Source organism: Scyliorhinus torazame, chromosome 7 (genome assembly GCF_047496885.1).
Source record: "Scyliorhinus torazame isolate Kashiwa2021f chromosome 7, sScyTor2.1, whole genome shotgun sequence".
Classification (NCBI taxonomy): Eukaryota; Metazoa; Chordata; class Chondrichthyes; order Carcharhiniformes; family Scyliorhinidae; genus Scyliorhinus; species Scyliorhinus torazame.
Window position 1 is genome coordinate 109205594 of NC_092713.1, and position 24931 is coordinate 109230524.

Consider the following 24931-nt stretch of genomic DNA (forward strand, 5'->3'; position numbering starts at 1 on the left):
AAGCCGTGCTGACTCAGGCCTATTTTATCATGCACTTCCAAATATTCCACAATCTCATCCTTAATAATGGACTCTAAAACCTTACCAATGACTGAAGTCAGGTTAACCGCCTATAATGTTCCATCTTCTGCCTCCCTCCCTTCTTAAACAGCGGTGTTACATTAGCCATTTCCCAATCCTCTGGGACCGTCCCTTCCTCCAGAACGTACGAACTCTACACAGACAGTGACTCAAGGCCAGAGTTGAACCCGGGTCTCTGGCACTGTGAGGCAGCAGTGTTAATCACAGTGCCACCATGCCGTCTGAGACTATACCTTATTTCCTCTATTACTAATACAAATATTAATCCCTTAAAAGCCACCTTTGTTTTCCGAACACCACACTTGAATCAAATGAGCCTTGATATCAAGGGCAGTCACTTTCACTTCACCTCTGCAGTTCAGTTATTTTCTCCATGTTTCAAAGATGATGTAATGATGAATGACCCTGGGGGGGGGGGGGGGGTAAATGGCCGGTTTGGATTTGTCCTGTTTGTTTACAGTGTTGACATGGGCTCTTTTGAACATTGCCAGGTAGGTGCCAGTGTTGTAGTTGTACATATTCTTCCCCTTTTTCGCCCGCCCTCCCTCTCCGTCACCGCCCCCCCCCCCCCCACGATGAACAACTCCTCAAACACGGTCACAAACATCCCCCACCTTGCCTCAAAACTCTCCGCTGAATCCCTTACCTCGTATTTGATCTTTTCCAGCCGAAGAAAGTCATAAGTCACCCAGCCAGGCCACTACCCCCGGTGGCATTGCTGACCGCCACTCCAATAAAATTTGACACCAGGCAGAGAGGCAAAGGCTACAATATTGGCCTTCCTCCCCTCCATCAGCTCTGGCTTCTCCAATATCGCAAATATCGGCACCAAATGGTCTGGTAACCTCCTCCCCACTATCCTTGCCAGTGCCGCAAACATTCCCACCCAGAACATCTCCAACATTTTGCAACCCCAGTACACATGCGTGATTCGCTGGTCCCCGCCCACACTTCTTACACTGGTCTGCCATCCCCTGAAAGAACCCCACTCATTCTTGCCCGTAGCACATGAAATGAAATGAAAATCGCTTATTGTCACAAGTAGGCTTCAAATGAAGTGACTGTGAAAAGCCCCTAGTCACCACATTCCGGAGCCTGTTCGGGGAGGCTGGTACAGGAATTGAACCGTGCTGCTGGCCTGCCTTGGTCTGCTTTAAAAGCCAGCGATTTAGCCCTATGCTTTCATATGTACGATCTTGAACTGCATCAAGCTCATCCTTGCTCACGAGGTTGCATTTACCCTTCATAGTGCCTCATTCCATACTCCCTAGTTTATCTCCCCTCCCCACTTCTCCTTAACCTTCACCACCCACTCACCTCCCTGTTCTCCCAGCCACCTTCCTTGCCTCATTAAACGCCCCCGAAGAGATGTGGCGCCAGGTCCATCGCAAACTCCTTATAAAATTCCACTGGGTAGCCATCGGGCCCTTCCCCGGCTTCATATCCCTTATACTGTCCAATATTTCCCTCAGCCCCACTGGCTCCTCTAGTACCTGCCTCTTCTCGTCCTCCAGCTGTAGAAACTCCAGTTCATTTAAGAACCACCCCATGTCCCCCTCTTCACCCCTCCAGATCCACCCTGTACAGCTCCTTATAATAATCCCTAAACGCCTCATTTATCTTCCCCGGCTCCGACACCACATCCCCTGCCCCAGTTCATATCTTCAGCATTTCCCTCGACGCGGCCTGCCTCCACAGCTGATGCGCTAACATTAGACTCGCCTTCTCTTCCTCTTCACCTACGCAACTGTCCTACCGCCCTCCCTGTTGTCAGCCTATCAAATTGCCCCTGTAATTCTTTCCTCCTCACCAATCCCTGTGGTGGGCATCCTTGAGTACTCCCTATTTACCTTCACTATCTTGTTCATTAACCGTTCATATTTCTCTCTCCTTTCCTTATCAGCATGTGCTTGAATGAGAATCTCCCCTCAGACCACCGCTTTTAATGCTTCCCAAAAAATGTGACCTCCGACACCTCCAGTTTTGAATCAATGCTACATCATCTTTTTTTTTTTTTTTTTTTTTTTTAAATAATATTTTATTGAAAATTTTTGGTCAACCAACACAGTACATTGTGCATCCTTTACACAACATTATAACAATACAGATAATAATGACCTTTTTTATTTAAACAAGAACAAAAGAAAACAACAACAAATAAATAAATATTAAATAACAAAAATAAAAACTAGCCCTAATTGGCAACTGCCTTGTCTCAGGCCACCCCCCCCCCCCCCCCCCCCCACCCCCCAAGTTCTGGGCTGCTGCTGCTGCCTTCTTTGTTCTCCCCTATCTATCTTTCCGCAAGATATTCGACGAACGGTTGCCACCGCCTTGTAAACCCTTGAGCCGACCCCCTTAGGACGAACTTAATCCGCTCTAACTTTATGAACCCCGCCATATCATTTATCCAGGTCTCCACCCCCGGGGGCTTGGCTTCTTTCCACATTAGCAATATTCTGCGCCGGGCTACTAGGGACGCAAAGGCCAAAACATCGGCCTCTTTCGCCTCCTGCACTCCCGGCTCTTGTGCAACCCCAAATATAGCCAACCCCCAGCTTGGTTCGACCTGGACTCCTACTACTTTCGAAAGCACCTTTGTCACCCCCATCCAAAACCCCTGTAGTGCCGGGCATGACCAAAACATATGGGTATGATTCGCTGGGCTTCTCGAGCACCTCGCACACCTATCCTCCACCCCAAAAAATTTACTGAGCCGTGTTCCAGTCATATGTGCCCTGTGTAATACCTTAAACTGAATCAGGCTTAGCCTGGCGCACGAGGACGACGAGTTTACCCTGTTTAGGGCATCTGCCCACATCCCCTCCTCAATCTCCTCCCCTAGCTCTTCTTCCCATTTCCCTTTTAGTTCGTCCATCATAGTCTCCCCTTCGTCTCTCAATTCCCTATATATATCCGACACCTTACCGTCCCCCACCCATTTCTTTGAGATGACTCTGTCCTGCACCTCTTGTGTCGGGAGCTGCGGGAATTCCCTCACCTGCTGCCTCGCAAAAGCCCTCAATTGCATGTACCTGAATGCATTCCCTTGGGGCAACCCATATTTCTCGGTCAGCGCTCCCAGACTCGCAAACTTCCCATCCACAAATAGATCTTTCAATTGCGTTATACCTGCTCTTTGCCACATTCCATATCCCCCATCCATTCCCCCCGGGGCAAACCTATGGTTGTTTCTTATCGGGGACCCCCCCAGTGCTCCGGTCTTTCCCCTATGTCGTCTCCACTGTCCCCAAATCTTCAGTGTAGCTACCACCACCGGACTCGTGGTATAGTTCCTTGGTGAGAACGGCAATGGGGCTGTCACCATAGCCTGCAGGCTGGTCCCCCTACAGGACGCCCTCTCTAATCTCTTCCACGCCGCTCCTTCCTCCTCTCCCATCCACTTACTCACCATTGAAATATTAGCGGCCCAATAATACTCACTTAGGCTCGGTAGTGCCAGCCCCCCCCTATCCCTACTACGCTGTAAGAATCCCTTCCTCACTCTCGGAGTCTTCCCGGCCCAAACAAAACCCATAATACTCTTTTCTATCCTTTTGAAAAAAGCCTTCGTGATCACCACCGGGAGACACTGAAACACAAAAAGGAATCTCGGGAGGACCACCATCTTAACTGCCTGCACCCTCCCTGCCATTGACAATGCTACCATGTCCCATCTCTTGAAATCTTCCTCCATCTGTTCCACCAACCGCGTCAAATTTAGCCTGTGCAATGTGCCCCAATTCTTAGCTATCTGGATCCCCAGGTAACGAAAGTCTCTTGTTACCTTCCTCAACGGTAGGTCTTCTATTTCTCTACTCTGCTCCCCTGGATGCACCACAAACAGCTCACTCTTTCCCATGTTCAATTTATACCCTGAAAAATCCCCAAACTCCCCAAGTATCCGCATTATTTCTGGCATCCCCTCCGCTGGATCCGCCACATATAGTAGCAGATCATCCGCATATAAAGATACCCGGTGTTCTTCTCCTCCCCTAAGTATTCCCCTCCATCCCTTGGAACCTCTCAGCGCTATCGCCAGGGGCTCAATCGCCAGTGCAAACAGTAATGGGGACAGAGGACATCCCTGCCTTGTCCCTCTGTGGAGCCGAAAATATGCCGATCCCCGTCCATTCGTGACCACACTCGCCACTGGGGCCCTATACAACAGCTGCACCCATCTAACATACCCCTCTCCGAACCCAAATCTCCTCAACACCTCCCACAGATAATCCCACTCCACTCTATCAAATGCTTTCTCGGCATCCATCGCCACTACTATCTCCGTTTCACCCTCTGGTGGGGCCATCATCATTACGCCTAACAACCTCCGTATGTTCGTGTTCAGCTGTCTCCCCTTCACAAACCCAGTTTGGTCTTCATGAACCACCCCCGGGACACATTCCTCTATTCTCATTGCCATTACCTTGGCCAAGACCTTGGCATCTACATTGAGGAGGGAGATTGGTCTGTAGGACCCGCATTGTAGCGGATCCTTTTCCTTCTTTAAAAGAAGCGATATCGTTGCTTCTGACATAGTCGGGGGCAGTTGTCCCCTTTCCTTTGCCTCGTTGAAGGTCCTCGTCAGTAGCGGGGCGAGCAAGTCCAAATATTTTCTGTAAAATTCAACTGGGAATCCGTCCGGTCCCGGGGCCTTTCCCGTCTGCATGTTCCTAATTCCTTTCACCACTTCTTCTACCGTGATCTGTGCTCCCAATCCCATCCTTTCCTGCTCTTCCACCTTGGGAATTTCCAGCCGATCCAAAAACTCCATCATTCTCTCCCTCCCATCCGGGGGTTGAGCTTCATACAATTTTTTATAAAATGTCTTGAACACTTCATTCACTCTCTCCGCTCCCCGCTCCGTCTCTCCATCTTCGTCTCTCACCCCCCCTATTTCCCTCGCTGCTCCCCTTTTCCTCAATTGGTGTGCCAGCAATCTGCTCGCCTTCTCTCCATATTCATACTGTACACCCTGCGCCTTCCTCCATTGTGCCTCTGCAGTGCCTGTGGTCAGCAAGTCAAATTCCACATGCAGCCTTTGCCTTTCCCTATACAGTCCCTCCTCCGGTGCTTCCGCATACTGTCTGTCCACCCTCAAAAGTTCTTGCAACAACCGCTCCCGTTCCTTACTCTCCTGCTTCCCTTTATGTGTCCTTATTGATATCAGCTCCCCCCTAACCACCGCCTTCAACGCCTCCCAGACCACTCCCACCTGAACCTCCCCATTGTCATTGAGTTCCAAGTACTTTTCAATGCATCCCCTCACCCTTAAGCACACCCCCTCATCCGCCATTAGTCCCATATCCATTCTCCAGGGTGGACGCCCTCTTGTTTCCTCCCCTATCTCCAAGTCTACCCAGTGTGGGGCATGATCCGAAATGGCTATAGCCGTATATTCCGTTCCCCTCACCCTCGGGATCAATGCCCTACCCAACACAAAAAAGTCTATGCGTGAATAGACTTTATGGACATAGGAGAAAAACGAGAACTCCTTACTCCTAGGTCTACTGAATCTCCACGGGTCCACCCCTCCCATCTGCTCCATAAAATCCTTAAGCACCTTGGCTGCTGCCGGCCTCCTACCAGTCCTGGACTTCGACCTATCCAGCCTTGGTTCCAACACCGTGTTAAAGTCTCCCCCCATTATCAGCTTTCCGGTCTCTAGGTCTGGGATGCGTCCTAGCATTCGCCTCATAAAATTGGCATCGTCCCAATTCGGGGCATACACGTTTACCAACACCACCATCTCTCCCTGTAATTTGCCACTCACCATCACGTATCTGCCCCCGTTATCCGCCACTATAGTCTTTGCCTCGAACATTACCCGCTTCCCCACTAATATAGCCACCCCCCTGTTTTTCGCATCCAGCCCCGAATGGAACACCTGCCCTACCCATCCTTTGCGCAACCTAACCTGATCTATCAGTTTCAGGTGCGTTTCCTGTAACATGACCACATCTGCTTTAAGTTTCTTAAGGTGTGCGAGTACTCGTGCCCTCTTTATCGGCCCATTAAGTCCCCTCACGTTCCACGTGATCAGCCGAGTTGGGGGGCTTCCCCCCCCCCCCCCTTGCCGGTTAGCCATCATCTTTTTCCAGCTTCTCGCCCAGTTCCCACGCGGCTGTATTTCTCCCAGACGGTGCCCCCCCGCCCATCCTTTCCCGCACCCACTCCCCCCTTTCCCCAGCAGCAGCAACCCAGTAATTCCCCCCTCCCCCCCCCCCCCGCTAGACCCCCCGCTAGCGTAATTACTCCCCCCATGTTGCTCCCAGAAGTCAGCAAACTCTGGCTGACCTCGGCTTCCCCCCGTGATCACGGCTCGCCCCGTGCGGTGCCCCCTCCTTCCTGCTTCTCTATTCCCGCCATAATTATCATAGCGCGGGAACCAAGCCCGCGCCTCTCCCTCGGCCCCGCCTCCCATGGCCAACGCCCCATCTCCTCTCCCTCCCCACCTCCCCCCATCACCACCTGTGGGAGAAAGAAAAGTTACCATACCGCAGGATTAATCATACAATACAATCCCTCTTCGCCCCCCCCCCCCCCACTCGTCCCACCACTTTGTCCAAACGTTCATTTTCGTAGTCCAATCATTCCAATTTTTCTTCTACAATAAAAGTCCACGCTTCATCCGCCGTCTCAAAGTAGTGGTGCCTCCCTTGATATGTGACCCACAGTCTTGCCGGTTGCAGCATTCCAAACTTTATCTTTTTTTTGTGAAGTACCGCTTTGGCCCGATTAAAGCTCGCCCTCCTTCTCGCCACCTCCGCACTCCAATCTTGATAGACGCGGATCACCGCGTTCTCCCATTTACTACACCGAGTTTTCTTCGCCCATCTAAGGACCATTTCTCTATCCTTAAAACGGAGAAATCTCACCACTATGGCTCTGGGAGCTTCTCCTGCTCTCGGTCCTCGCACCATAACTCGGTATGCTCCCTCCACCTCCAACGGACCCGTCGGGGCCTCCACTCCCATTAACGAGTGCAGCATCGTGCTCACATATGCCCCGGCGTCCGCCCCCTCCACACCTTCAGGAAGGCCAAGAATCCTCAAGTTGTTCCTCCTTGCGTTATTTTCCAGTGCCTCCAACCTCTCCACAGATCGTTTCTGGTGTGCCTCCTGTATCTCCGACTTCACCACCAGGCCCTGTATATCGTTTTCATTCTCAGCTGCTTTCGCCTTCACGACCCGAAGCTCCTGCTCCTGGGTCTTTTGTTCCTCTTTCAGCCCTTCAATCGCCTGTAATATCGGGGCCAACAACTCTTTCTTCATTTCCTTTTTTATCTCCTCCACGCAGCGTTTCAAAAACTCTTGTTGTTCAGGGCCCCATATGAAACTGCCACCTTCCGACGCCATCTTGGTTTCTGCTTGCCTTCCTTGCCGTTGTTCCAAAGGATCCGCTGCAATCCGGCCACTTTCCTCTCCTTTTTCCATCCGTGTCCAGGGGGAACACCCTTCTGGTTTACCGCACGGTGTTTTCAGCCGTTAAAATTGCCGTTGGGGCTCCTATCAAGAGCCCAAAAGTCCGTTTCACAGGGAGCTGCCGAAACGTGCGACTCAGCTGGTCATCGCCGCACCCGGAAGTCATGCTACATCATCTTTAACCACAGCCCGCACTTCGTCACAAAACGCTCTATCTGCCAACAACCCCGAATCGAGCCACCACCCCGGCCTCTGCTCCCGTCCCGATCCAAGCAGAATCTTCAGCCAATGGGGCGCATGGTCTGCGATTACTATCCCCATGTACTCTGCCCCCTCCACCCTGACCAAAGTCTCCCGGCTCACCACAAAAAAGTAAATTCTGGAATATACCCTATACACGAGGAAAAAAAGGAATACTCCCTCCCCTTGGGTTCTTAAAGCGCCACGGGTTCACCGTACCCATCTTTTCCATAAACCCACTCAGCTCCTTTGCCATTCGGATCCTACCCATTGACCTGGGGCTCGATCTATCTACCCTTGGCTCTCGGACACAATTAAAATCTCCTCCTATAATCAACTGGTGGTGGCCAAGTCCGGGATTGCTTCCAGCAACCCACTAATAAAACCTACATCGTCCCAATTCGGTGCATACACATTCACCAACACCACCGGCGTCCCTTCTAATATCCAACTCAGAATCCCTTCCTTCGCACTCACAAACCATGTTTTCTTTCACACCTTAAATTGCCACTCGCCGTGACTTTGAATCAAACCCAGAGTGGAAAACCTGACCCACCACCCCTTCCTTAGCCTAACCTTGTCCTTCACACGGAAGTAAGTCTTCTGCAGAAAGACCACCTCCGTTTTCAAGCTCCTTAGGTGCACAAAGACTGTTGATCTATTGACCGGTCCGTTGAGCCCTCGCAAGTTACACATTATCAGCTTGACCGGGGGATTACGCCTCCATTCCCCTGTACCATCCTCCCCTTTTGGCTCTTCGCCCTTTGATTTCACTCTATACCTGGCCCACCCAAGATGGCCCCTTTCCCAACCCGAAACCATGTTTCTTCTCCAACCTCGCCATGTCGCGCCACCCTCTCTTCCCCAGGCCCACTATCCACAGATTCTGCCTTCTATTTTCCTGCTCCTCCAGCTTTGCTTTCGACATCTTGCAAAGGTCTCCTTAGAGCCCCACCTCCGCCTCCAATGCCACCACTCTATCACTGTGTTTAGAGATCACCCTCTCAATCTCTTGGATCTGTGACCCCTGCGCCTCCAAACATTTCTCCAGAGGTGCCACAGCCCCTTTGAAGGCTTTCAAGCGCTCCTCCTACATATCCTTCTTCTGCTGGCGGAATTCTTCCTTGATGAAGGCCATCAACTGCTCCATCTGGGGCTTTCCAACTTGAACCAGTCCTTCCCCCTCCGCCATCCTTCCACTGGCTGCTGCGCCACAGGTCTCTTCCAACTCCTTGGCTAGGTCTTTCACCTTCTATCGGGTTTGGTAACCAGCAGACATACTACTCCGGGGGGGTGGGGGGTGGTCTCCTCCGACCTTCAGCTACACTTTTCTGTCGAAGTTGCACCCAATTCCGGGTAGAAAGAGCTCTTTTCTACGCCTTCAAGCAGGAACCGCCCTGTGTGTGACCACTCACACCATGGCCGCCACCGGAAGTCCTGGAGTGAATCAAACTGGCTGAAGACTGACATCTGTGATGCTGGGGACCTCTGGAGGAGACAGATGGATCATCCACCCAGCACTTCTGGCTCAAAATTGTTGCCTTATCTTTTGCACTGATGTCCTGGGCTCATCCATCATTAAGAGTGATTGGCTTGTTTATTTGAGAGTTCTGAAGAATGGCACAAGTCAAAATACTTTCCTGTGCATTTGCAGTTACGTTTTGGTTTTAAATATTTACATTGGCAGCAGTCTTCCCTTTCATAAGACAATGGCTTGCACTGTGGTGGCCTTATTAAGCATTGCCTGGTGTGGCTCTGAAGCCGCAGTCTGGCTTGGTGGTCTCTCCCACTTTTGCTGAAAAGGAAATCCACAGTAGGTGGAGAGGTGCACCTTCCACTGGCCTGATTTTTCTGGGCGCTCTTCTTGGCCAGCTGAGCTTTCCTTTCTGCTCGTCGCTTAGAAACAGTCAGCCCCCAAACATCTTGACTATTGGGAGCGGTCTCCCAAATGTCAATAAATGTTTGCCATCTTCATATCTCACTTGTGTCAATGTAGCAACGGTATGAATGCCCAGGAGACTGTGACCCAGTGGTCAGTTCACTGTTCTGAGAGGCTTTGGGTATATGGCCAGAATGCATCTGATGAAGGTGGCCAAGCAAGCACCGGCTTAGCAATGGGCATATGCGGATGGAATTAGCCCCTTCAGGATCTCCAAGTTGCTAACTTTGCCCTGCAAAGAAATGTTGACGATACTTCGGAGACAGGATACTTTGGAGGCAGTGTGAACTACCGAGCAGATATTGTCCAGTTCTCACTATTGTGGAGGAGTGTGCTGACGACACAGGCTTGAAAGACACACAGTTTGGTGTTCTCAGTTATGTTGCTGTTGTTCCACACAGTTCAGCTTGGCCATAACAGCTATAGCCATTACGATGCGTGTTGATTTCAGTATCAAGCAACAGTTGTGGATCTAGATGCATGACACTATCAACAACCTCTGGCATCACATTGCCAATGCTGATAAATGGTGGTATGGCAACAATCTGGACCATAACATTTGATTTCCTGATGCTGATGGCCAAACCAACCACTTACAGGTATGAGAGAGTCTGTCCATTTGGTGCTGAAGGCACAGCGAGGCTAAACAGCTTTTCATCAGTTCTGATAGGAAAATAGGCACCCTCTGTGGATGACCTGAAGACATATGACTGAAGCAAAGGGATGAATATGCCAAAGCATGTTGGTGCCGGAACACAATTCTGTTTGTCTCCTCTGCAGATCTCAAAGGGTTCCGACGTTGACCCATCACAGCAGAACAAAACAGCTCAGGAACAAGCCCTTCGGCCCTCCAAGCCTGTACCGGTCATGATACCGCCCTTAGCCAAAACCATCAGTACTTCCAAGTGCCGTATCCCATCCTATCCGTGTATTTGTCGAGATGCCTTTTGACTGTACCATCGTGTTGTCACAGAAAGAGAAAATCACATGGAGCCACTTCAACAGGTTGCCAATTTTCTCCAGCAACTTAAATAGACCAACTTTACTCATATGGTTGAAAGCCTTGGTGACATCAATGAAGGAAATAATGTGCAGCGTTCTTCTCTCCTTTGCTCATGGTATTTGTCCTGCAGCTGCTGGATTGGAAAGATCATGTGGTAGATCTCTCACCTCCACTGTGGGTTTGACACCTCCACCGTGTTTGGTTAATTTTATGTTTTAAAGTTGATGCTGTGAATATCTTTGTATTCACCAGCTCAGAAATAAGGTATTCAGCCCTTCACACTTGTGCTTAATTAATCCCACTTCCTCTTTCTCTGGGGCCCAGTAAATTTTGCCATTTCAAGTATGCATCCAAATTAGTTTCTGAAATTTACTACTGAATCTGATTTCAGGCATTACGTTTCATAACAACATACAGATTAAAAATTCATCTCTCCTATTTTTCTTTTATCAATTATCCCATCAATTTCCCATACTGGTTCCCTGTGATACTGGCTGCAAGGACACCATTCCCAGACTGCTTCACTTTGTTACTGACTGTGAGGACATGGTTCCCAGATTGCTTCACTATGACTCTTGTTAGCTCCACTCTTGTTATGGGCCAGGGTTTAGAGAATCTGCTGTTTAGAGAATCCCAAAGTGAGTGCTTGCCGAGAAGGGGAGTACATTTAAAAAAATACTTACTGTTGGGGGTTTCCAGCTGAATCCGGTCGGAGTGAGGACAGAGTGACTGCTGGGTAAGTCGTAAAGATTTAAATTGTTTGCGTGGGCCCATTACAGCTGATTGCTGTTATAGTGCGGAGCGCAGTGGTTGCTGGTTAAGTGTTTTATTTTTACCTGGATTTAAGTTGGGCGGTTCCTAAACCCGAGACACTACACTTGTAGTGCCCCATACCCTTCCACCTCCTCTAACCTCAGGTGTTGAATGAATATCAGGTAAGCTGTTTCTTTCTTTTTCTTCTTTTATCCACAAGCTATCTAGAGGGGATGGCAGGGAAGGCAGTGCAATGTTCTTCCTGCAGAATGTTTGAGGTGAGGAGACCGTCAGTGTCCCTGCTGATTTCACCTGTGGGAAGTGCACCCATCTCCAGCTCCTCAGAAACCGCGTTAGGGAACTAGAGCTGGATGAACTTCGGATCATTCGGGAGGCAGAGGTGTTCATAGATAGTAGCTTCAGGGATGTAGTTACTACAAAGAATCAAGATAGATGGGTGACGGTGAGAGGGGCTGGGAGGAAGCGGTCAGTGCAGGGATCCTCTGTGGTCATTCCCCTCAGTAACAAGTATACCGCTTTGGATACTGTTGAGGGGTCGACCTACCAGGGGTAAGCCACGGTGAACGGATCTCCAGCACTGAGTCCGTCCCTGTGGCACAGAAGGGAAGGAGGGAGAACAAGAGAGCAATAGTTATTGGGGACTCGATAGTTAGAGGGACAGATAGACGGTTCTGTGGCAACGAAAGAGACTCACGGATGGTATGTTGCCTCCCGGGTGGCAGAGTCCGTGACGTCTCGGACCGTGTTTTCAGAATCCTTAAAAGGGGAGGAGGAACAGTCACAAGTCGTGGTACACTTCGGTACCAACGACATAGGTAAGAGAAGGGACAGGGATTTAAGACAGGAATTTAGGGAGCTAGGGTGGAAGCTGAGAGCCAGGACAAACCATGTTGTCATCTCTATGGTTTGTTGCCGGTGCCACGTGCTAGCAAGTTGAGGAACAGGGAGAGAGTGCAGATAAACACATGGCTGCAGGGATGGTGTAGGAGAGAGGATTTCAGTTACGTAGATAATTGGGGCACATTCTGGCGAAGGTGGGACCTGTACAGACAGGACGGTTTGCACCTGAACCAGAGGGGCACCAATATCCTGGGAGCGAAATTTGCTACGGCTCTTCGGGGGGGGTTTAAACTAATTTGTCAGGGGAATGGGAAAACGAGCTGTAGTCTGGAAGCCAGTGTTGAGAGTAGTGAGGTACTGAGACGGGTATCAAGGTCGCAGGCGAGTACCGGCAGACAGGAATGTGGGTTGAAGTGTGTCTACTTCAATGCAAGGAGCATCCGGAATAAGGTAGGTGAACTTGGAGCATGGATTGGTACTTGGGACTAGCATGTTGTGGCCATTACGGAGACATGGTTACAACAGGGACAGGAATGGTTGTTGGAAGATCCGGGGTATGGGTGTTTCAGTAAGAGTAGGGAAGGTGGTAAAAGAGGTGGAGGAGTAGCATTGTTAATCAAGGATAGTTTACCGGCTGCAAAAAGGCAGTTCGAGGGGACCTATTGCCTATTGAGGTAATATGGGCCGAAGTTAGAAATAGGAAAGGAGCGGTCACGTTGTTAGGAGTTTTCTATAGGCCCCCAAATAGTAATAGAGATGTGGAGGAAGAAATTGCAAAACAGATTATGGATAGGTGTGGCAGTCTCAGGGTAGTTGCCATGGGTGACCTTAACTTTCCAAATATTGATTGGAACCTCGATAGGTCGAACAGTTCGGATGGGGCAGTTTTTGTACAGTGTGTGCAGGAGGGTTTCCCGACACAATGTGGATAGTGCAGCCATCTGGGGTGGCCACTTCCCAATTACAAAATGGACACTTTGCAAAGATTGCAGGGAAAATGGACAATACTGAGAAAACAAGCAGGTTCACGGTTTGTCTGCATATTGGAGCCGCAGCTCCCAGACAAGACCAAAACTGTAGGCCCATTAGCATACTAATGGCCCATCTCTGGGAACAAAAGAGTAACATTTGAGTAACCGATACTAAGGCAGACACCCTGGCGCCAGAGGAGACTGAAAACAAAGCAGGCCAACGGCCACCTAGGACACACCCACCCATCAGGGCACCCACCCCTTTATTGGACGAGATCAATAGGAATGATCAAGAAACGGCTCAATTGATTGGGGCCAAGTTCAAGGCCCACCCAAAAGAGTGCGAAGCCCCTTTGGGTAGAAGAAGGAACCCCCAAGTGAGAATCGTTCTTTTGGACCCGGCTCTCACCGAGGAGAGACCTGTCCACCAGCTGCATCAGAAGCAAGTAAGTCCAAGGTCAACGCACGCTACCAGACAGACCTTAGCTGTTCCCCTTCACCACTTCGACCCCAGCAGCCTCAGAACCGAACAACGGCCATTGTTCCTGACTGAGTGGGCGCCCAAAGCTAAGTATAGGCTTTAGCAGTAGTGATAGTTTAGTCTGTAGAGTTTTGTGCATGAGTATATTTAACCGTGTGTGTAAATAAATAAGCATTGACGTTGAACTAACTAACTGGTGTATCAAGTCTTTGATCAGTATTCGGTTTTCAACCGTGTAGCGGCGTCGAAAGATACCTGGCGACTCTAGAGCAAACGTAATTAGAATTAAGGAAGGCGACCATATTGACCGCCATAATCAGAGCCAACCAAAGAGAGCAACAATAGGCCGACAAGAGATGGGGCCACATTGGATTTGGTACTGTGTAATGAACCAGGCCAAGTGTTAGATTTGTTTGTGGGAGAGCACTTTGGAGATAGTGACCACAATTCGGTGTCTTTCACTATTGCAATGGAGGGGGATAGGGCCAGACGGCAGGGCAAGGTTTATAATTGGGGGAGGGGTAATTATGATGCGATTAGGCAAGAATTAGGGAGCATAAGATGGGAACAGAAACTGTCAGGGAAAGGCACAAATGAAAAGTGCAGCTTGTTCAAGGAACAAATACTGCGTGTCCTTGATGGGTATGTCCCTGTCAAGCAGGGAGGAAATTGCCGTGTGAGGGAACCATGGTTCTCAAAAGAGGTTGAATGTCTTGTCAAGAAGAAAAAGGAAGCGTATGTAAGGATGAGGAAACAAGGTTCAGTTGGGTCGCTTGAGGGTTACAAGGTAGCAAGGAATGAGCTAGAAAAAGGGCTGAGAAGGGGGCATGAGAAGTCCTTGGTGGGTCGGATCAAGGAAAACCCCAAGGCTTTTTACTTTTATGCGAGAAATAAAAGTGGTCAAGGACAGTAATGGGAACTTGTGCATGGAGTCAGAAGAGATAGGAAAGGCATTGAATGAATGCTTTTCTTCAGTGTTCACCAAAGAGAGGGACCATGTTTTTGAGGATGAGTGTGAGATACAGGCGGGTAGGCTGGAGGAGGTAGATGTTCTGAGGAAGGATGCATTAGCAATTTTGAAAAACCTTAGGGTCGACAAGTCCCCTGGGCCAGATGGGATATATCCTAGGATTCTTTGGGAGGCAAGGGATGAGATTGCAGAGCCTTTGATCTTTGGGTCCTCACTGTCCACGGGGATAATGCCAGAGGACTGGAGAGTGGCGAATGTTGTTCCTCTGTTCAAGAAAGGGAATAGGAATGACCCTGGTAATTATAGGCCGGTTAGTCTTACTTCGGTGGTCGGTAAGGTAATGGAAATGTTCCTGAAGGATAGGTTTTATGACCATTTGGAAAGCTATAGCTTAACCCGGGATAGTCAACACAGATTTGTGAAGGGTAAGTCTTGCCTCACAAATTTGATTGAATTCTTTGAGGAGGTAACTAAGTGTGTACATGAAGGTAGAGCAGTTGATGTCGTATACATGGATTTTAGTAAGGCGTTTGATAAGGTTCCCCATGGTCGGCTCATGACGAAAGTAAGGAGGTGTGGGTTGGAGGGAAATTTGGCCAATTGGATAAGTAACTGGCTATCATATCGAAGACAGAGGGCGGTGGTGGATGGAAAATTTTCAGACTGTAGACCAGTTACCAGCGGTGTACCACAGGGATCAGTGCTAGGTCCTCTGCTATTTGTGATTGTTACCAATGACTTGGAGGAGGCGGCTGAAGGGTGGGTCAGTAAATTTGCTGATGACAACAAGATTGGAGGAGGAGTAGTGGATGAGGTGGAGGGCTGTTGTAGGCTGCAAAGGGACATTGATAGGATGCAGAGCTGGGCCGAAAAATGGCAGATGGAGTTTAACCCTGATAAGTGCGAGGTGATTCATTTTGGCAGGAAAAATTTGAATGCAGATTACAGGGTCAACGGCAGGGTTCTGAGGAATGTGGAGGAACAGAGAGATCTTGGGCTTCATGTCCACAGAGCTCTGAAGGTTGCCACTCAAACGGATAGAGCCGTGAAGAACGCCTATCGTGTGTCTGTGTTTATTAACAGGGGGCTTGAGTTTAAGAGCCGTGGGGTTATGCTGCAACTGTACGTAACCCTGGTGAGACCACATTTGGAGTATTGTGTGCAGTTCTGGTCACCTCATTATAGGAAGGATGTGGAAGCATTGGAAAGGGTGCAAAGGAGATTTACCAGGATGCTGCCTGGTTTGGAGGATAGGCCTTATGAGGAAAGGTTGAGGGAGCTAGGGCTTTTCTCTTTGGAGCGGAGGATGATGAGAGGCGACTTAATAGAGGTTTATAAGATGATGAGGGGGATAGATAGAGTGGACATTCAGAGACTATTTCCTCGGGTGGATGTAGCTGTTACAAGGGGGCATAACTATAAGGTTCGGGGTGGGAGATATAGGAGGGATGTCCGAGGTAGGTTCTTTACTCAGAGTGGTTAGGGGGTGGAATGGACTGCCTGCTGTGATAGTGGAGTCGGACACTTTAGGAACTTTCAAGCAGTTATTGGATAGGCACATGGAGCACACCAGAATGACAGGGAGTGGGATAGCTTGATCTTGGTTTCGGACAAGGCTCGGCACAACATTGAGGACCGAAGGGCCTGTTCTGTGCTTCAATTTTGTGTCCTTGGATTACTGACATCATAAATGTCTTCCTTTTGCTCCTTTTCTCAGAAGAAAATAATCCCATCTTGTTTCGACATCCCCAATATCATTCTGTTGAATCTCCTTTGAATCCTCTCTAAATCTTTGAACCTCCCCCCCCCCACCCCTAGAATTGGAGACAATGCTTTGATTGAAGCTGAATCAGTAATTAATTAAAGGTGGGGTATACTCCTTGCCCTCAACATATAAAGACAAAGATCCAGTGCCCTTTAAGAGCTTCATCAACTTTCCCTTTCCAGTGTCAAAGCTGGTAGGTCTCTTACAGAAATGCCTTGCGTCTCACAATCCATTTCCTCAAAACACAATTTAAACTGCAAGAAAGTTACTGTCTCGTTGAAACAGTTTACAATGAGCAAGAAACTCATTGCACCCGGAATTACATCCTTACATTAATATCCCAAATGCGACTTCCGGTTGCGGCGATGCACTGCTAAGCTGCACGTTTCGGCAGCTCCCGTTCTAACGGACTTTTGGGCTCTTTTCGGGAGCCCCAACGGAAATTTTTTCAGACCAAATCCAGTGTGGGGTGACGAAGGAAGGTGTCCCCCCGGGTGTGTATAGAAAGGACCAGTGGCAGTGGCCAGATTGCGAAGGATCCTTTGGAGCAGCGGCAGAGAAGAGAAGAAGCAAGATGGCGGCGGATGGAGCCCAGACGACATGGGGCCCGGACCAGCAGGAATTCCTTCGACGGTGTGTGGAGGAACTAAAGAAGGAGGTGCTGGCGCCGATGTTATTGGCAATCGATGGGCTGAAGGAAACACAAAAGGTCCAGGCGATAGAGCTCCGTGGAGTGAAGGCAAAGGCAGCCGAAAATGAGGACGAGATACAGGGCCTGGTGGTAAAAACGGAGACGCATGAGGCGCTACATAAGAGGTGTATCGAAAGGCTGGCAGCCCTGGAGAACAGCTCGAGGAGGAAGAACCTACGGATTCTAGGTCTCCCCGAAGGAACAGAGGGAGTTGATGTTGGGGCTTATGTGAGCACGATGCTCCATACACTAATGGGAGCTGAGGCCCCAACAGGCCCCCTGGAGGTGGAAGGTCCTTGTGAGAAGACCAAAGGCGGGAGAAATACCAAGGGCGATAGTGGTGAGATTTCACCGCTTCACGGACAGAGAGGCTGTTCTGAGCTGGGTCAAGAAGGTACGGAGTAGCAAGTGGGAGAATGCAGTGATACGAGTGTATCAGGACTGGAGCGCGGAGGTGGCGAGAAGGAGGGCGCGCTTCAATCGGGCCAAGGCGGTGCTTCACAGGAAGAAAATAAAATTTGGGATGCTGCAGCCGGCGCGATTGTGGGTCGCGCATCAGGGCAAGCACTACTACTTCGAAATAGCGGATGAGGCATGGACCTTCATCCAAGAAGAGAAACTGGACTAGAACTGAGGGATTGATGTTGGGGGGGGAAACAACGAGGTTGTGGTACAGAAATGTAAATTGGGGAATGGGAGGTTTATAATATTGTAACGATAGATGGGGAATCTCCTCTCGATGGGGGGGACACGGAGAAATGTGGGCACCGTTGGAAAAAGGGACTGAGGGGGGGGGGATGGGGAATGAGGGAGCTGCGCCACAGGGGGCGGGGCCGATAGGAAAGCGCGGGGTTTTTCCCGCGTGAGGGAGATGATGGCGGGAAGACATGCGCAGAAAGGAAGAGAGCCCCACACGCAGGGGGGGTCAAAGAGAGAACGGGGGAAGCCGGAGTCAGTTAGAGTTAGCTGACTTTCGGAAGCATTATGGGGGGGGGGGGGGGGGGGAGTAACTGGGTTGCTGCTGCTGAGTGCAAGAGGGAGCTGGCAAGAGAAGAGGTGGTCGGGATGGGAAGGCGCCGCCTGGGGGATAGGTGGGTGCGCGGGGCCCGGACGGGGGGCTGGCCCAGAATAGGGGATGGCTAGTCGGGGGGGGGGGGGGGGGGGGGGCGGCAATCCGGCTGATCAATGTGAGAGGCCTAAATGGGCCGATTAAGAGGGCCCGGGTGTTCGCGCACTTAAAAAGACTGAAGGCGGACGTAGTCATGCTTCAAGAGACGCATCTGAAGGTGGCGGATCAGGTTAGGTTAAGAAAAGGATGGGTAGGACAGGTGTTCCACTCAGGGTTGGACGCACAAAATAAGCAGGTGGCGATACTGGTGGGGAAACGGGTGCCTTTCGAGGCTAAGAATATAGTGGTGGATAACGGGGGCAGATATGTGATGGTGAGTGGTAGATTGCAAGGAAAGGAGGTCGTGCTGGTAAACGTATATGCCCTGAACTGGGATGACGCGGGATTTATGAAGCGGATGCTGGGACATATCCCGGACCTGGAGGTGGGAAGCCTGGTAATGGGGGGGGGGGGAAGCTTTAATACTGTGCTGGATCCAAGGCTAGACCGGTCAAGATCCAGGACCGGAAGAAGGCCGGCAGCGGCCAAGGTGCTTAGGGGGTTTATGGAACAAATGGGGGTAGTGGATCCGTGGAGATTTGCTAGGCTGTTGGCCAAAGAGTTCTCCTTTTTCTCCCATGTCCACAAGGTATATTCCCGAATTGACTTTTTTGTTCTGAGTAGGGCACTGATCTCGAAGGTGGCAGGTACGGAGTACTCGGCCATAGCCGTTTCAGACCATGCCCCGCACTGGGTGGATCTGGAACTAGGAGAGGAGAGGGAGCAGCGCCCACTCTGGCGACTGGATGTGGGACTATTGGCGGATGAGGGGGTCTGTGGAAGGGTGCGGGGGTGTATTGAGAGATACCTGGAGGTCAATGACGATGGTGAGGTCCAGGTGGGGGTAGTATGGGAAGCGCTGAAGGCGGTGGTTAGCGGAGAGCTGATCTCCATTAGAGCCCACAGGGAGAAACAAGAGGGCAAAGAAAGGGAGAGATTAGTGGGGGAGATTTTGAGGGTGGATAAAAGATATGCGGAGGCCCCGGACGAAGGACTATATGGAGAAAGGCGAAGACTTCAGACGGAGTTTGACCTGCTGACCACAGGATAGGCAGAGGCACAGTGGAGGAAGGCACAGGGGATGAGCTATGAGTATGGGGAAAAGGCGAGCCGGCTGCTGGCCCACCAACTTCGCAAGATAGCGGCGAGACAGATTGGGGGAGTTAGGGATGAAACGGGAACTACGGAGCAGAGAGCAGGGAAGGTAAATGAGGTGTTTAGGACCTTTTATGAGAGGCTATACAAGTCCCAACCCCCGGAGGGAAAAGAGGGAATGCTACATTTTCTGGACCAGCTAAGGTTCCCGAGGGTGGAGGAGCAGGAAGTGGCAGGTCTGGGGGCGCCAATTGAGGTGGACGAGGTGACAAAAAGACTGGGGAACATGCAAGTAGGGAAGGCCCCGGGACCAGACGGGTTTCCGGTGGAATTCTACAGGAAATATGTGGACCTGTTGGCCCCACTGTTGGCGAGAACCTTTAACGAGGCCAGAGAAGGGGGGATACTACCCCCGACAATGTCGGAGGCGACGATATCACTAATCCTGAAGCGGGATAAAGATCCGCTGCAATGCGGGTCATATAGGCCTATCTCACTCCTAAATGCAGACGCCAAACTGCTGGCAAAAGTGCTGGCGACAAGGATAGAGGATTGCGTCCCGGGGGGTGGTGCATGAAGACCAGGCAAGGTTTGTAAAGGGGAGACAACTGAATGCCAACGTTCGACGGTTGCTAGGGGTGATGATGACGCCCCCAGCGGAGGGGGAGGCAGAGATAGTGGTGGCGATGGATGTGGAGAAGGCATTCGATAGGGTAGAGTGGGAATATTTATGGGAGGTGTTGAGGTTTGGGTTTAGGGAGGGGTTTGTCAGATGGGTCAGACTCCTATATGGGGCCCCAGTGGCAAGTGTAGTTACAAACCGGAAAAGATCGGAGTATTTCCGGCTACACAGGGGAACAAGGCAGGGGTGCCCCCTGTCCCCATTACTGTTCGTGTTGGCAATTGAACCACTGGCCATAGCGTTGAGGGGCTCTAAGAAATGGAGGGCGGTGGTTCGAGGGGGAGAGGAGCATCGAGTGTCACTCTACGCAGATGACTTACTGCTATATGTTGCGGACCCTGTAGAGGGGATGCTAGAGGTTATGCAGATATTGAGTGAGTTTGGAGATTTTTCGGAATACAGGCTAAATATGGGGAAGAGCGAGCTTTTTGTAATACACCCCGGGGACCAGGGAAGAGGAATAGACTCCTTGTCGTTAAGGAGAGTGGAAAGGAGCTTCCGATATTTGGGGATTCAGGTAGCCAAGAGCTGGGGAACTCTACACAAACTCAATCTGACGCGGCTGGTGGAGCAGATGGAGGAGGATTTCAAGAGGTGGGATATGCTGCCGCTCTCATTGGCGGGCAGAGTGCAGGCGGTAAAAATTATGGTTCTCCCGAGGTTCCTTTTCGTGTTTCAATGTCTCCCCATTCTGATCACAAAGGCCTTTTTCAAAAAAATAGACAGGAGCATTATGAGCTTTGTGTGGGCAGGGAAGACCCCAAGGGTAAAGAGGGGGTTCCTGCAGCGTAGCAGGGACAGAGGGGGACTGGCGTTGCAGAGCCTGAACGACTACTACTGGGCCGCCAATGTGGCAATGGTTTGTAAGTGGATGAGGGAGGGAGAGGGGGTGGCGTGGAAGAGGCTGGAGATGGCGTCCTGCAAAGGAACGAGCCTAAAGGCGCTGGTGACGGCGCCGCTGCCGCTCTCCCCGAAAAGGTATACCACAAACCCAGTGGTGGTGGCAACCTTAAGGATCTGGGGGCAGTGGAGGCAACACAGGGGGGTGACGGTTGCCTCGGTGTGGTCCCCGATCAGGAATAACCACAGGTTTGTCCCAGGCAGGATGGACAGGGGGTTCCAGAGCTGGCAACGAGCAGGAATTAAGAAACTGAGGGACCTGTTTATAGACAGGACGTTTGCGAGCCTGGGAGCGCTGGAGGAAAAGTATGAGTTGCCCCCGAGGAATATCTTTAGATATATGCAAGTGAGGCCGTTTATGAGGCAACAGGTGAGGGAATTTCCACTGCTCCCGACACAGGGGATCCAGGATAGTGTGATTTCGGGCGTATGGGTCGGGGAGGGCAAAGTGTCCGAAATATATCAGGAGATGAGAGACGAAGGGGAGGCGCTGGTAGAGGAGCTGAAGGAAAAATGGGAAGAGGAGCTGGGGGAGGAGATTGAGGAGGGGCTGTGGGCTGATGCCCCAAGTAGGGTAAATTCCTCGTCTTCGTGTGCCGGGCTTAGCCTGATACAATTTAAGGTTCTACACAGAGCACATATGACGGGAGCAAGAATGAGCAGGTTCTTTGGAGTGGAGGACAGGTGCGGGAGGTGCTTGGGAAGCCCGGCGAACCACACACACATGTTCTGGTTGTGTGCGGCACTGGATGAGTACTGGAGGGGAGTGGCAAAGGTGATTTCAAAGATGGTGAAGGTCCGGGTCAAGCCAGGCTGGGGGTTCGCTATATTTGGGGTAGCGGAAGAGCCGGGAGTGCAGGAGGCGAAAGAGGCCGATATTCTGGCCTTTGCATCCCTGATAGCCCGGCAAAGGATCCTACTTATGTGGAAGGAAACAAACCCCCCCCCCGGCGTGGAGGCCTGGATAAACGACATGGCAGGGTTCATAAAGCTGGAACGAATGAAATTTGCGCTGAGAGGATCGGCTCAGGGGTTCTCCAGGCGGTGGCAACTGTTCCTTGACTATCTCGCGGAACGTTAAGGGAAAATAGATCGACAGCAGCGGGGGGGGGGGGGGGGAGCACTAGTTTTTTGTCACTTTGTTAGTTCACTATATTATTTAAATAATGTTATTCATCAGTTATTGTATTACTTTTATCTTGATTTGTAAAACGGAAAAATTGTGTTTGAAAAGTTTAATAAAACATATATTTTTTAAATAAATATCCCAAATGCAACAAATCTTTCTAATTTTACAGCTTAAAAACGTTAATTTTGCAACTATTAAGCAGTGTTGCTTATCTACCCCCTCCCTCACACTCCCCGCCCCCCGGCCCTCGCCCCCCGCCTCTCCCCGGCCCTCGCCCCCCGCCTCTCCCCGGCCCTCGCCTCTCCCCGGCCCTCGCCCCTCGCCTCTCCCCGGCCCTCGCCTCCCGCCTCTCCCCGGCCCTCGCCTCCCGCCCCTCCCCGGCCCTCGCCTCCCGCCCCTCCCCGGCCCTCGCCTCCCGCCCCTCCCCGGCCCTCGCCTCCCGCCCCTCCCCGGCCCTCGCCTCCCGCCTCTCCCCGGCCCGCGGCCCTCGCCTCTCCCCGGCCCTCGCCTCCCGCCTCTCCCCGGCCCTCGCCTCCCGCCCCTCCCCGGCCCTCGCCTCCCGCCCCTCCCCGGCCCTCGCCTCCCGCCCCTCGCCCCCCGCCTCTCCCCGGCCCTCGCCCCTCGCCTCTCCCCGGCCCTCGCCTCCCGCCTCTCCCCGGCCCTCGCCTCCCGACTCTCCCCGGCCCTCGCCTCTCCCCGGCCCTCGCCCCTCGCCTCTCCCCGGCCCTCACCTGAAGCCGCTGCTCTGATTCTCTGCGTCCGACCCGGGAACAAAATGGCGACTGACGAGGCTGACCCGTTTCTACAGCAATGGGGGGAAATATCTCATAACCTTCGTTATATTTTAAAACATTACCATTGATTGAACACTTTAAATTGTACAAATAGAATATCGTAATTTCTTGAAATTGAACTGTTATTACTGACAGTAAGGTCCTTTGGGTTGAATTGAGTATTGTCGTATTGCAGACCCTCCCCCTTGGAGCCAGTTGGTTTGTCTCAGGACGATGCTAGGTGACGTCATTTGCGCAACAAGAAGTTACATTTATAAAGCGCCTACCCCTATTAACAAAATTAGACACCAAGCTACAGAAAGCAATATTAAGTCAAATATCCCCAATAACTTGGTCAATAAGGTGGGCTTAACCTCTCCTCCACCATTGCCCAATCTATTACCCATACTTCTGTTTTTGTCCATTCCCTTGCCTCCCAGATACACAATAGTTTTCCCCTTTGTCCTCATCTTCCACACCACCAAGCTCCAATCTTCAGTCAACTATACATCTCTACACCTCCACCTCATGCACGAGGTTGGGGCTGATACAGCTGAAGGTGGTATAAAGAGCACACCTCACAAGGGTGAGGGTTAGCCGGCTCTTTGAGGGGGTAGAAGATGTGTGTGAACATTGGGCGGGGGGGGGCGTGGGCATGGGGGGGGCACGGGGGCATGGGCACGGGGGGGTGCAAATCACATTCATATGTTTGGTCCTGTCCAAAGCTGGAGGATTACTGGAAGGAGGTTTTTAGGGTAATCTCTAAAGTGGTGCACGTGAAACTGGGCCCGGGCCCTCGGGAGGCCATATTCGGGGTGTCGGACCAGCTGGGGTTGGAAATTAGTGCGGAGGCAGATGTTGTAGCCTTCACCTTGTTGATCGTCTGAAGACGGATACTGTTGGGATGGAGAGAAACCTCTCCACCCTGTGCGCTGGTGTGGTGGGGGGACCTGTTGGAATTCTTGACTCTTGAGAAGGTTAAGTTTGAACTGAGGGGAAGGAGGAAGGGTTCTACAATTCATGGGCGTTATTCATTATGCACTTTCAAGAATTGGATAACATCGAACATTAGTGGGGGGGGGGGGGCGCTGTATGTATTAATGGTGACTATGGGTGATTCCTTTTTGTTATTTGTTTATGTTAACATGCGGGCAGTAGTTTGGGGGTTGGGATGGGATTGTTGTTGTTGATATGGGGATTGAAATATTCGTTACTGCTTATTGTTTATTGTGGTGGGTGCAAATTTGGGAGAAAATGTGAAAAAGTGGAATAAAAATATATATTTTTAAACTTTACATCACTATGGGGTGGCATGGTGGCGTAGTGGTTAGTGACGTTATCATCTGATTAGTCTGGTCACTCGCGGTTGGTACGGAAAGATCGTCTCGACGAAATCAAAGGTCAGTCTGGGGATTAGAAATTTAATTGATGGGATTTCATATTGTTGATTCGGCTTGGGTTAGGTTTTGGGCTGATGGGACTTCAGTAGTGAAGGTTCAGTCAAGTATAAGTGTTTAAGGGCTGATGGGACTTCTGTAGTGAAGGTTCAGTCAAGTATAAGTGTTTAAGGGCTGATGGGACTTCTGTAGATGAAGGTTCAGTCAAGTATAAGTGTTTTTAAATCTGAAGATGATTCAATTCCATGTGTGAGTGTTTTAAATCTATAGTTGATTAAGCTAAAAAATTGTACCCTTGGACTGTAGTGGCGAAAAATGCAATTCTGAGGACTAGTTGAGATTATGGGGAATTCCTTGGATAGCACAAATGATCCAGGCATGCCACTGCAAATATTATGCGATATGTATCCGGATAAAGCAAAAGATTTCAGGAAAATGTCAGCAATGTTCAGAAGTAAAATGGGGGATGAATGGCCACTAGGGGGCACCAAAGACCTAGAGATTATTAAGAAAATTCAGGGACACATCTGGAAAAAGAGTCAAAGTATGAAAGCAAAAGAATTAATTGGATTATGGAGACAATATTGTCAAGAGGAAAGAGATAAGAC

General features: G+C 50.6%; 1 protein-coding gene across 2 annotated transcripts in view; it reads right to left on the reverse strand.

Moving 5' to 3' along the window:
• dhx9 (DEAH (Asp-Glu-Ala-His) box helicase 9) overlaps nt 1-23133 on the reverse strand; it is a 133440-nt gene extending 110307 nt beyond the window's left edge. The window contains exons 1-2 of one of the 2 annotated variants that reach the window (XM_072511239.1): nt 22885-23133; nt 16820-17263 (exon numbers count right to left, since the gene is read on the reverse strand). In XM_072511239.1, the coding sequence (XP_072367340.1) occupies nt 16820-16821 (2 nt within the window). In that variant the 5' untranslated portion in view covers nt 16822-17263; nt 22885-23133. The remainder of the gene's footprint in view (nt 1-16819; nt 17264-22884) is intronic. The other variant, XM_072511240.1, reaches the window with a different exon arrangement.
• Between the last annotated feature and the right edge of the window lie 1798 nt (nt 23134-24931).